The 12,343-nt window shown below is 43.9% G+C and overlaps 1 protein-coding gene across 1 annotated transcript in view; it reads left to right on the top strand.

The window, feature by feature from the left end:
* SLC22A16 (solute carrier family 22 member 16) overlaps window positions 1–10,701 on the top strand; it is a 40,205-nt gene extending 29,504 nt beyond the window's left edge. Inside the window, exons 6-8 of the mRNA XM_060616390.2 lie at window positions 2,090–2,199; window positions 3,640–3,739; window positions 10,309–10,701. Coding sequence (XP_060472373.1) covers window positions 2,090–2,199; window positions 3,640–3,739; window positions 10,309–10,518 — 420 coding nt within the window. The 3' untranslated portion in view covers window positions 10,519–10,701. The remainder of the gene's footprint in view (window positions 1–2,089; window positions 2,200–3,639; window positions 3,740–10,308) is intronic.
* Window positions 10,702–12,343: the final 1,642 nt, after the last annotated feature.

The raw sequence follows: 12,343 nt of genomic DNA, 5'->3' as shown, positions 1-12,343 counted from the left end.
CAGTGAATCAAGTTTCTAGAAGTATGAAGAAAAACAAAACAAGATAAGGGATAGAGTGTATTTGTGTGTGTGTGTGTGTGTGTGCGTGCGTGCACGTGTGTGTGACATGTGTACTATTTTATTTTATCCAGGGTGATGGGGGATGGTGTGCTTCTCAGAGAAGGTGACAGCTGTTTAGAAACCTGAAGGAGGGAGGAAGCCATAGAGACATCTGAAAGATAAAATGAATTTTATATTCAGGACTATTTTAATTTGAATATCTTGTTTTTCATTGCAGTAGATTAGTCGTTTCCAATTTCTAGTATGCCTAAATCCCACAAGGAGCTTGTTCCTAAAAATGCAGTTTCTCACTGAGAAACTACACAAACAACTTTCCTATTCCTGCATTTGGGCAAACTCTGTCCCCTAGAATAACTCTTGCGTCAAAAAGGGCTCCTTTTCTTCCCTTCCTCCCTGCCCAAATGTTATCAGAATCCATTTTCATTCTTGATTTGGAAAATATAGTCACTATAACAATACTTTAAAATACCTTCTATAATTTTCTGTAATGATTGTATCATTATCTAGCAATAGTATCTCAACATTTAGAGCAAGGCATTTTAAGTTTTGCATATTGTTTGAAATTTACTTTAAGTTACCCAGTGACTTCCTTTTGTAGTAATACTCCATTTAATTATCAAGGTTGGCAAACCAAATTGTTTATGTACCTGAAATTTCCAAGTGATTGATACACAACTAATATGAATGCAGTAAAAAGACTCAGAGGACCGTGAGGGGACTTCATCCATACCGTTTTTGGTTTGTTTAAAAGAAATTTTTTGAAGTGTATTTATTTAATCTCATGAACTGTGAGATCATGACCGAAATCAAGAGTCGACGCTTAACCGACATAGTCACCCAGGTGCCCCTAGTTTGCTTTTTAAAGTAATTTGCAGCTATACTAGTTGAGTGATGGCAGCTGCTTTTGAGCTGGTGAAGATTTACGGGAGCCCCAGAACCTTTGAGTTACATAGTGGTTAAGCCCCAGTGGTAATGGGGAAGACAGGAAAGTAGATGACGGGGATTTCTAGAAACAGGGCACTAACACTTACCTACAAATTTCTCCCTTCTGATAAAATCTCTCCCCAAATGGCAATGTCAACACACTTCGGTTTTTTCAAGTGACATTAATTCATTCAGCAAATAACTGTCTACAAAAGGGACTGTCAACAAATTCATTCAGCAAACACATAGTTCATAGGGTGACAGTGTGACATTAGTTGCTTTATTAGAGGCATCATCAAATCTCACTGATTTCCCAAAGCAGATATTTATCTCTCATTCTTAGAAAGTTTGATGTGGATGCACCTGGTTGTTGGCAGAAGTGGAGGGAGAGTATCTGGCTCCATGGAGTTATTCAGGGATTCAGGTAGACCAAGGCGCTGCCATCCTCAACGTAGGGACTCCAGGGTCACCTGAGTCTCAACATCCAGCTGGCAGATAGGGGAGGAGAGAAAAGATGGAAAGTGGGAGGTCTTTGTAAACACAGCGGAAAGTGGAGCACAGCAGGGACAGCAGAAACAGAGTTGGAGGCGCTGAGGGGTTTCACTGTTGAGGAATGTTATCAGCCAAAAGAAGAAAAAAAAATGTTCTAATAGTTCTGTTTATCACCTTCAAATTATCTTCTGAAGATAACTTATAATCTAGAGGATTACTGTCACAAAGGACACAATTTGTTTTTATGGCTCTTTGATTCCTTCTGCTGGATCATTTCCAGAAGGAGTAGGTCAATTATTTGTGGAACCAGGACCATCTGGGCATGTCTCATTCCAAAGCAGCCTCTGCAAATGGCTTTTCTAATTGGGTAATTTGAAATCTCCAAGGCTGGGAGGAGGCACAATTAAACTTTTCCCTAAATTTCAAAAAGATGGAAAGCTTTTCCAGACCAGGAGTAGAGATTACAAAACAAATTCAGAGAAATAAAACTTTTTATTGTTCTGAAAAATCCTGGGTAGTTAGAAAGCTTTAAATAATAATGTTAAAGATTTTATATTTTCTGTTTAAAAGTATTACTTATGATGGTCTATTTTGCTAATCCATGTCTTTTCAGAATTACTTTATTTGGACTGTGGTGGTGACCATGGCTGGAAAATTTGCCATAGGGGCAGCGTTTGGCCTCATTTACCTTTATACAGCAGAGCTGTATCCAACCATGGTAAGGTAAGAACTACTTATTTTTCTTCTGTTTCCTTGTTGTCTTTTACTTACATGTCATTTCAATATATTTGGCCTTTGAGTATAAATGCTTTCTTTCGGTAGCAGTTACTGGAGCGCTGAGATAATGGGAAAGTTACAAGATGACGCTAATTCCGAATCTGAGGCTTTGTCTACACTTCATTAGCAAGGATATTAAAGAAATTGTTTGTGAAATCACACTCTATTATTCTAGAACCATTCTAAATCTCAAGTGCAGTTGACTTACACTGACTCTCCATACGACTCAAGGCTAATCTTCTCAGGATGTGTCTCTTGATGTTCTGATGTCACTTGTCTTAATTTTTAGGGCTGCTGTAACAAAACACCAAAGTTTGGGTCAAACAGCAGAAATCTTTTTTCTGGAGGCTAGAAGTCCAAGATCAAGGTGTTTGGCAGATTTGGTTTCTCCTAGAGCCTCTCTCCTTGGTTTAATAAGAGATTCTTATGCACTTAAAAAATACATTTTGTCCTTCTTACTAGATATTCTGTAAGGTTTCCTTACATAACTTTTAACAAAAAGCACATTAAGGTATTGCTTGGGGCTCCTGGGAGGCTCAGTTAGGCCTCCGGCTCTTGGTTTTGGCTCAGGTCATGATCTCACTGTTTCATGAGATGGAGCCCCAAGCACTGGCAGTGCAGAGCCTGCTTGGGATTCTCTCTCTCCCTCTCTGCCTCTGCCCCTGCCCTGCTCGCACTGTCTGTCTCTCTCAAAATAAATAAATAAACCTAAAAAAAGATATTGCTTGGCTTTAAAAAATTGAAATAGAATGTTCCACAGGTATAAATCTTCCGTTCTCCCAAATTCCCATTCCCTACCCCAAAGGAATTCCTGCTCTAGAAGGCTGATGTTATTCTCAATGTTAGACTGAATGAATATACAGAAGGGCCTCATCTGCGTAGCAAAGGAAGAATGGTTTATCTTTTTTTTTGGTCTTGAACTCTCTGTATGCTTGTATACACCACTGTTTCACAGAACGTGGATATAGATCACAAGTGATTCTTGAAACAGTGTGAAATGATTTTCAAGTATATTAGGCCGAGCGTAAGTGTTCTTAGGTTTATTCTGTGCTGGGCGTGCGGACAGGGGCTGCCTCTGTGCTCTGCTGGGCTTCAGTTCTGGCTGCTGTCTTTTTTTTTTTTTTTTAACATTTTATTTATTTGTTTTTTTTTTTTTTTGAGAGAGAGAGAGACAGACAGACAGAGCACAAGTGGGGGAGAGGCAGAGGGAGAAGGAGACACAGAATCCAAAGCAGAGTCCAGGCTCTGAGCTGTCAGCACAGAGCCCGATGTGGGGCTCGAACTCACAAACCGAGAGATCATGACCTGAGCTGAAGTCGGACGCTTAGCCGACTGAGCCACCCAGGCACCCCGTGGCTGCTGTCTTAACGCTCCTCCCGTTTGCAGGTCGCTGGCCGTGGGAAGCGGCAGCATGGTGAGCCGCGTGGGAAGCATCATGGCCCCGTTCTGCGTTTACCTCTCCAGCATTTGGAACTTCCTACCACAGGTGTCCATCAGTTTATAGGCCCTCACTGAGACAGCAGAGAGGCAGAGCAGCTAACTGCCTTCTATCTCTTTACTCATTGGAAGTCAATTTGTAATTCAATGATGGAGGTTTCTAGAAACGTGATTAACAGCTCACCAGGCGGTAAGTAGAGTGGTGGCCGCTGTTTTCCTGTTGGTCGATCCCTTCCACCACTGGTGAGCTGTTAACCGCAATCGTGCCCACTGTGGAGGGACCCTCTCCCCTCCCATCTCATGCAGCTGCGTGGGGAGAGCTCTGTTGTCCGTCCTCCCTCTGGGTTCCCACTGCATGCCTGCTGGTCAGGGTCAATTCTGGAGGCTGCCTGCCGCTTGGAGGGTTCTGTGGTGCCTGGTGGAGAGGTTTAGGGTCCTGGTTTTCAGCTTACCTGAAACTTGACAGGCTCTTCATGGTGAGGAGGAAGAAGATGGGAAGCAGGTGGGGTGGGAGGTTAGGGAGGCAGGGAGGGTTTGGGGGTGGCCCGAGGTGCTCTGAGACTAGGGGGAGAGCCCTGGGTCTGTGGCCCTCTCCCCCTTCCTTCAGGTGCCCTCTCCTGAATTTCTTTGCCGTAGCTCAGTCTAGGCTGTCCCCTCTCGTCCTCAAGGTTTCTCATTCTTTTTCTGGGTTCCCCTTAACTAGACTCACTCTCTGGGAGCCGTCCTGGCTATCCTCCCCAGTCCCTGCATGGATAACCTCTTCTCAGTTCTTCCTTCCCTTCCAAGCTGCAAACCCACCCTTCCGCTGGGCTCATGGATATTCTCCCTGGGTGTCTCACAAACGAAGTCAGCTTTTCCCAGACTGAAGGGGTCAGTGCCTTAGAGCCCTTCTCCTCTGCCTCCTGCTTTGGGTTAGGAGTCCGTGGCCTCCAGCCTGACACTTGAGCATCAGCGTTTCATTTACCCTGTGCTTCTGTCCCCCTCTCCTCCCAACCCATGACCCCAAATCCTCCCCTTCTTTCTCAAAACCACCCCAGCTTGCCTGCTTCCAGTTCAGTTGCCCCCACCTTCTGCCTCCCAGATTCTCTCCCTGCGCTCACCCCCACCCCATCAGAAGAGTTTGCCAGACCACAGCTCTGACCCAACTGCCCCGTCACCTTCGGAATGGACTAAACTCCAAGCTCTTCCGGATGTTGAAGTCCTTTCCAGATGGACCCCCTGCAGATCGCCCCTATCCTGTTTTCTTTCCTCACCCACTTCCCTCCTCTGCACCCTTCTCTCCTCCTATGCCTGCTCCCCTCTGCAGAGAAGCCTCCTCCCATCTCTGCTTGCTAAACTTGCATGTACCCTTTAAGAGGCAGAGCAAACCCGACTTCTCTGAGAAAGACCTGGATCCGTGACCCCACCTCTCCCTTCCTCAGTCTGTGTAGCATTTCATATGTGCCCCTTTCCCAGCCCACGGCCATAGTCTGGCTTTATTATCTTCATGCATGTTTTTGTCTCCCTTCATGCATGTTTTTGTCCCCATGCATGTCTCCTTAAACTGTTGGCCTCTTGCAAGACAGGGCACTTTGTATCCCCACAACTGTGTCCAGCAAAAGCATTTCCCTCACCCTGTGTGCCACTCACGTTATAATTTATTTGATATTTTAAATCAAATAGACTGGCTTTTTAAAATTAGCTTTGTCTTCAACACTATTGTCAGAGAAGTCATGTGTTTTGCTAGTTATCGGTTTTTCAAAATACAGTTAACAAAATCTCACAATAGAACAAAGTGTGTGGTGCTACCTTAAAAAAATCACCTTGCACGCACAGATACACCTGCTCTTTGGATGTCTTTGGGAATCTCACGTTCCAGCAACAGGCACTCAGTCAAGTTTGCTTAACTGAGGTGTTGGGATGCCAGCATATTTTATGGGCTGACCCTGAGGTTGAGAAACGATATGTGCTGTCTAGCCTGTGCGGGGAGGTGTTTTTGGAGAGCCCACCATCCTTTTTAGGGCATGGGCTTTTCTAGAAGCATCTCCTTTAGGCTAGCACTTTGTGTTCCTCATTAAATAAAAAGAAGATAAAAATGGAGAAGGCTTTTTTGAAACCAATAAGCTGAAACATACAGAAGACACATATCTATAAAAGCAAGCTACTATAAAAATACTAAAAACTAATAAAGATGAAAAAAAAAAAAGACACCCGTAAGAGTCAATTAGGGGCTATGTAGTCAAAAGGGATTTTAAATTTTATACAACAGATACTTAAATGGCACTTGTTATGCAAAACCACAAAAATTGGTCTTCATAGAATGCAGATACTGTTCATTGCTATCCCCATTTTACAGATGAGGCTGATGAATAGAAAGTAATCATTAACCCGAGGTCACATACCCTAGAGGTGACAGAGCTTGGATTCAAACCAAATACCAGATTTTGTTACTGTATTTTGAAAAACCGATAACTAGCAAAACACCCATGAGGTTAAACAAACAGTACAAAAGGGAATACAAAAAACTGAGCTCCTCCTCTACCCTGACCTGGAACCGCCCTAGTCCCCTTTCCCCAAAATGACCCCTGTCAGGAGGATCTTGTATATATTTGCAGGACTATTCTGTGAATATGGTTCCTTTGGATGCAACAGATGTTGCTTGTTGTTTTAAATGAGTAAAAACAATAAATGATTGAATTTCTCATTCAGCTTATTTACGGGAGTCAAACTGCCTAAGGAGCCAATATTTTCATTTGAAGGAATGGAAATGCTAAACTAAAAGATAAGTTTGTCTTTCTCTTTTGAAAAGAAGCACATGAAAATCACTCATTCTGATGCTTCTCTTATCAACCGTTGTTTTCTGGTAATCTGAAAAAGAGTGGACTCTAATTCATTTCAGTTTTGAATTCATCATTGAGTTTGGCAAAGATTTACTGAGTGTTGATTTTGAACCAATCCCTCTGTTAGGTGCTATGGAGCAGAGATGAGAGAAACAGCCTCTTCTTGAGAGACATCGGTCCAGTGTGGTGGGGAAGGCCGAAGAGCAAACCATCCTGAGCCTCAAAGACAAGGGCTATAGATGAGGGCTGCATGTAGGGAATGCCAGAGTTATGAGTTGTAGGAGAGGGCCACCAACCCAGGCTAAGGCCAGAGGGGAGGCTTCCTGGAGGAGGGGGCCTTTAATCTGTGTCTGGAAGAGCCAGTGAGGGTCAGCCAGGGGACAAGGAGAGAAGGGAATTCTAGGCAGGAGGAATGAAACAGGGTGCTGTTGAAAAAAAAAAAAAAAAAAAACAACACCAGACGCCGAATAGAAGCGAGGCAAGATTTTATTCACGGCTGGGCCAAACCTGATCTCCTGATCTTAAGGAGAAAAAAGTGCAGAGAATGGCCCTGAACAAAAGTAGCAGTGAGCTTATGTGGATTTTAGCAAGTCAGAGTACGTCATTATTTAGTTAACCAATTACAATTTATAGCATTTCATGGTAGCCATTCATATTGTGACACAGAGACGTTAGTCTTGGCGAGAACCTATCAATTTAAAGTTCTTTGTCCTAAGAGGGTTTAAAATGACCATAGTTAGACACCTAAGATACCGTGGGGAGTGAGTTCGTGACTTTTTACATGTTGGTCTTGTCTAGGCTAGATCTTGGTAGAAGGGGTGGGGGAACGTTTTGCAACCTAAGTTATCTATTTAGCAAGCAGGCGAGGTTACAGAAGTGAGATAGGGTGGTTAGTAATTTCCCATAACCCTAATAGGGAACTACATAAGCTTTTTATCTCAATTATTCATGAAAGGTGAGTTTAAGCCGAACTCATGTACAATAAGCTTTCTGATATCTTATAAGTTGACCTATTACAGGGAACAGGAAGGCAACAGCTTACAAGAAAAAAGGAGGGGCGCCTGGGTGGCTCAGTCGGTTAAGCGTCTGACTTCAGCTCAGGTCACCATCTCACGGTCCGTGAGTTCGAGCCCCGCGTCGGGCTCTGGGCTGATGGCCCAGAGCCTGGAGCCTGCTTCCGATTCTGTGTCCCCTTCTCTCTCTGCTCCTCCCCCGTTCATGCTCTGTCTCTCTCTGTCTCAAAAATAAATAAACGTTAAAAAAAAAAAAGAAAAGAAAAAAGGAACACGACCAGTTTGGGTTTGGGGGCGAGCTTATTGCTAACAGCTAGGGTGGGTTGTGGGTGTCAGGAGATAAATCTGGAAAAACAGGCAGGGATGTCAAAGGAGGTCAGAAGGGAGGTGCATGCCTACTACAGTCGGCTTAGAGATGACAGGATGGAAAAGTCGCCTCCGCAGGACCTGGTGACCCGTTGGTTGTGCTGGAGGTGGGGAGCAGGAGGGATGCCAGAGCCATTCTTGGGGCTGGAAGGAACCCAGGAGGAGTCACAGGGTTGAAGTGGGGAAGGACAGCGCCCTGGAATTATGTGTGATGAGTGTGAGGCACCTGCAGGACGGCCGGCAGAGGCGTCTGGGAGGCAACGCCTTTCCAGGTCTGGAGCTGGGGGGGTTGGGGGGGGAGTGGGTGTGGGAGTCGTGAGGGAGGGGTGAGCAGACTGAAGAGCAGAGCCCTAGGAACGATGGCATTTAAGGTGTGATGGAAGGAGGGCCCGGGTGCGGCAGCCAGGGAGGTGGGGAGGTGACCAGGACCCCAAAGGAAGAGAGGAGGTGAGGAAGGCAGGAGAGGACAGCGGCCAAGAAGGACCAGGACAGGAAAATGTCTGTTTGGTTGGCAGCTAGGAGTCTGTGGCTTGGGAAGCGCGGCTCCTGTGGGTGGAAGGAGAGGGAGAGAGGACAGCGGGAAGCAGTGGCCGCCGTGCAGGGGATGAGCCAGCAGCCAGAGTGGTGTAGGCCCAGGCTGAGGGCCTCTCTGGCTTCTTTGAATGATAAAATCACATTTATTGACTGCTTACCGTGGTCAGGCACTGTTTAAGTGCCTTAAATGTGTCCTTTAATTAAACCTTTCAACCGTCCTCTGAGGGAGGTACTATTGCTCTTTGCATTTTACAGATAAGGAAACCGAGGAGCCGGAAGTTTAGGTAGCTTGCTCAAGTTCACACAGGTAGCAAGAACAAGTTCCCAGGAGGAGTGGGTACAGAGATTATAAGAGGCTCGAGAACTGTTGTTTTTACTGAAGGAAAACAACCAGTGGAAAGGAAAAGGTCAAAAACCTGTGAGAAGGAGGGAGGCCTGTTGATAGAGGAGCCCCCTTCTGAGGCGGAGGCCGGAGGCAGTGGGGTCTGGAGAGGATGAAGGGGGAGTGAGAGGTGGGGCATGAGGGGTAGGGGCTTGTGAGGAGGCTGGAGGGGCTGGAGGGAGCTGAGCAGGAGGCCGGGAGACCAGGTCTTCTGCTGATAGAGAGGAGGGGCTGGAGGGCTATGGGTTTGTGTACTGCGGGACTCTTCTCACTGCCAAGCCAGAAAGAAAACCCCGGTCCTGTCTTGGATCTTCCAGTGATCCTATTTCTCGTTTCGACTTATTCGGTGGGTGTACCTGCTACTTCTCGAGGCACCAAAGATACCTTCAAGCGTCCTTTGGAGGATCGCTTTGAATTCTGCTACTGCTTCTAGGCTTGCTCATGTCTTTCTAAGAATTAGGTTAGCAGCGTTCCACAAAACAAAACCAAGCCCTGTCTTCTCAAGGCCACGCGTATTGTTGAGGCGGCCGTGCATCACGTCGTGGTTGCTCTGTGTGCTTTGCGTTTCACATTCTCAGAGGTGGTGAAAGCACCAAGTATGTGGATTTATCGGGAAAACCATCTAATTTACGGGCTCTTCCCAGGCAGTAGTTTTGGCTGGACGAGTTTGAATTACGTAAGGATGGAACACATTTTTACAGACTGTGTGGAGGTTTAGTTCCAGAATCCACCCAGCACCTCATACGGATCAACAGAGAATAGATATATAGATTTGCATTTTAAAAATTGAGGTAAAATTGGTGTAATGTGATTTGCATTTTTTAAAGGCACACACCTTGGTGCTAATCTAAAAGGTTGCCTTTGATGTGTCAAAATTTGGAAAGTAAAGAAATACTGAATTTTTTTTAAGGAAATTAGATGGATCCTTACCCCCCCAAAGTAGCAATTAGTTTTCATTTGCTTTTGTTTGGTTTCTCCCTAAATTCTGTAGGTTTTGGTTCATTGAAACATTCCATTTGTGCGTTCATTCATTCATTCATTCATTCTGTGCCATTTATTGAACACTGACAGTGTACCAGTTTTGGGGGTAAGGACAAGGTTGACCAAGGCAGTCTCTGACCATTAAGTCCCAACCCAAGGCTCAGTTGCTGGGTTTCTCTATAAGACTCTGGAATCCGGGAAGATGCAATAAGGACTTTTTTTTCTCCATGCATCTCCTAGGACAATGCCTGCAAGAGTACTACTCTAGGCACAACTGGGATTTATTGAGTAGGTCTCCATAGTGGTCAATGAAGTGATGAGTGACCATTATGCCAGACTGCATAAGTAACCAAAGCCTAGTTCTGTAAAAGTAACCAAAGATTTCACTAGGAAATAAAAATGACAACTGTTACATCAAATTTAATTCTATTGCCTCTGAAAAAGGCTCAGAAATTATTATTCTGAAGGGTACGTTGCTTTCTGGGTGTGTCACTTATTATTGTTTTTTTTAAATTCCTTCTAGTTGCTTGTTGGGATTTTGGCCTTCATCAGTGGAGTGCTGTCACTAATGCTTCCAGAAACCATGGGAAGGCCTCTGGCAACGACTTGGGAGGAAGCTGCTAAACAGGATACAGAAAAAGATAGTTCAGGCAAATTATTTCCCACAACCAATAATACTGCGTTGGAAAAAATAGAAGTGATTGACTCAGGGGTTTCTGGTCTTAGTGAATAAATGTGCTATATGTGCCGTCTAGCACCTGAAATATTGTTTACTTTCATGACTTTGTATTAGAGGAATATTATTCTCATCTCCTGAATGTGATTTGTATGTGTCTTTTAAAAATTTTTTGTAAGAAAGTCTTAAAATGATAATTTTGTAAAAGTAAAAGAAATAAAACCAAGATGAGAATTCTCATTTTTTACGCCACTTTATTGCCACAAAATATTTCTTCCTATTTGTTCTTATATGTCATTGATTCTCAACCTTCCCCCCTGTCCCCTGCTGTGCCCGCCTGAGGGAAGACCCACACTGTCTTCAGGACCAGGGTCCTTGGGAACTGTGGACCGGGAAAAATGGGCATGGGAGCTTTTGACAAAGCCCTTTGAAGATTCTATTTCTGATATTCCTTTCCCTCTTAGGAGAATCCCAGCTCTAAATGCAAGTTTTATTCAGAAATGCTCTGTCAAAAAATGTTTGTCTTCATAATTTAACCGTGAAAACCATAGCTGCAGAAAAAACGGATCTTGCTTTCCAGCACCCTTGGTACACAAGGCATGAGTTTTCTAGTCTGACATTCTTATCTCTCCTAAATTTGCCGAATGCCCTCCCTAAGTCTCCTTCAAGCTACAGAGAAACTGTGGCATTTTAGTGCACTGCAAAATTTTTGTTTGCAGATCATCCAGGAAATTGACTCTAAGTACCATTTGGATCTGTCACCAGTGTAAAAACAAACAAAAACAAAAACATTAAGTATTCATTTTTGAGAGGTTTTTTTTTACAGGAAGATTTTACTCTTTTTTTTTTTAAGTACTAAGTTTTGTTTCCTCAACTTTATCTAAAACCGTATTTTGCAAATATGTTCAGTTTATATTTTGCAAATATGTTCAGTTTAACATCCTGAACATTTCAACAGCAAAATTTGGGCATAATTTTACCTTTAGGAGAATACATTTCAGACAAGTTTGCTGTAAGTTTTGGACTTTTTCTTTCTTACGGTTTCATCAGAAGCTCATTATTTTTTTCTTCTTTGCTCTAGAAATCGAGCTGTCAGATACGCTTTATTGGAATTGGTGAAGTACTGGGGCACCTGGGTGGCTCAGTCAATGAAGTGTCCAGCTCTTGACTTCAGCTCAGGTCATGATCTCACGGTTCATGACTTTGAAACCTGCATCCGGCTCTGTGTTAACAGTGCAGATCCTGCTTGGGATTCTCTCTCTTTCCCTCTCTCTCTCTCTCTCTCTGCCCCTCCCCTGCTTCCGTGCGTGGCGCGCTCTCTCTCAAAGGAAAAAAAAAAGAATTTGGTGAAGTATTAGTGGCAGAGGCAAGTAAAAGGATTAAGACAACTTTATAGATACTGGTTTTTAAAAAGCATTGCTAAGGGGGAAAAAGGGATTTGCCCCGAATTATTCAGACTTTTTTATATTAATTCAGTTCCCTGGATAACCTCAGTTCTTCACTTGGCCTTATCACTTGGAAAATAAAAAACCCCCCAAACCTCTCTCCCTTTGTAAAGAAAAACAAAATAATAGAAGGATATAAGAGGGAGATTTTCTTTCTCTTTTATCTCACCTCTTCTTGTGTCTCTTTCTTTTTTTCCTTTAACCTTAGCTTGTTTTTCTTTTTTTAAAAATTTTTTTAATGTTTATTTTTTTTTGAGAGATGCAGAGTGTGAGTGGGGGAGGGGCAGAGAGAGAAGGAGACACAGAGTCTGGAGCAGTCTCCAGGCTCTGAGCCGTCAGCACAGAGCCCAATGTGGGGCTCGAACTCACAACCTGTGACATCATGACCTGAGCTGAAGTCGGACGCCTAACCAGCTGAGCCACACAGGGGCCCCATT

Source organism: Panthera onca, chromosome B2 (assembly GCF_046562875.1).
Source record: "Panthera onca isolate mPanOnc1 chromosome B2, mPanOnc1 haplotype 2, whole genome shotgun sequence".
Taxonomy (NCBI): Eukaryota; Metazoa; Chordata; class Mammalia; order Carnivora; family Felidae; genus Panthera; species Panthera onca.
Note: the sequence above shows the minus strand (reverse complement) of the source record. Positions and strands in the feature narration are given on the sequence as shown.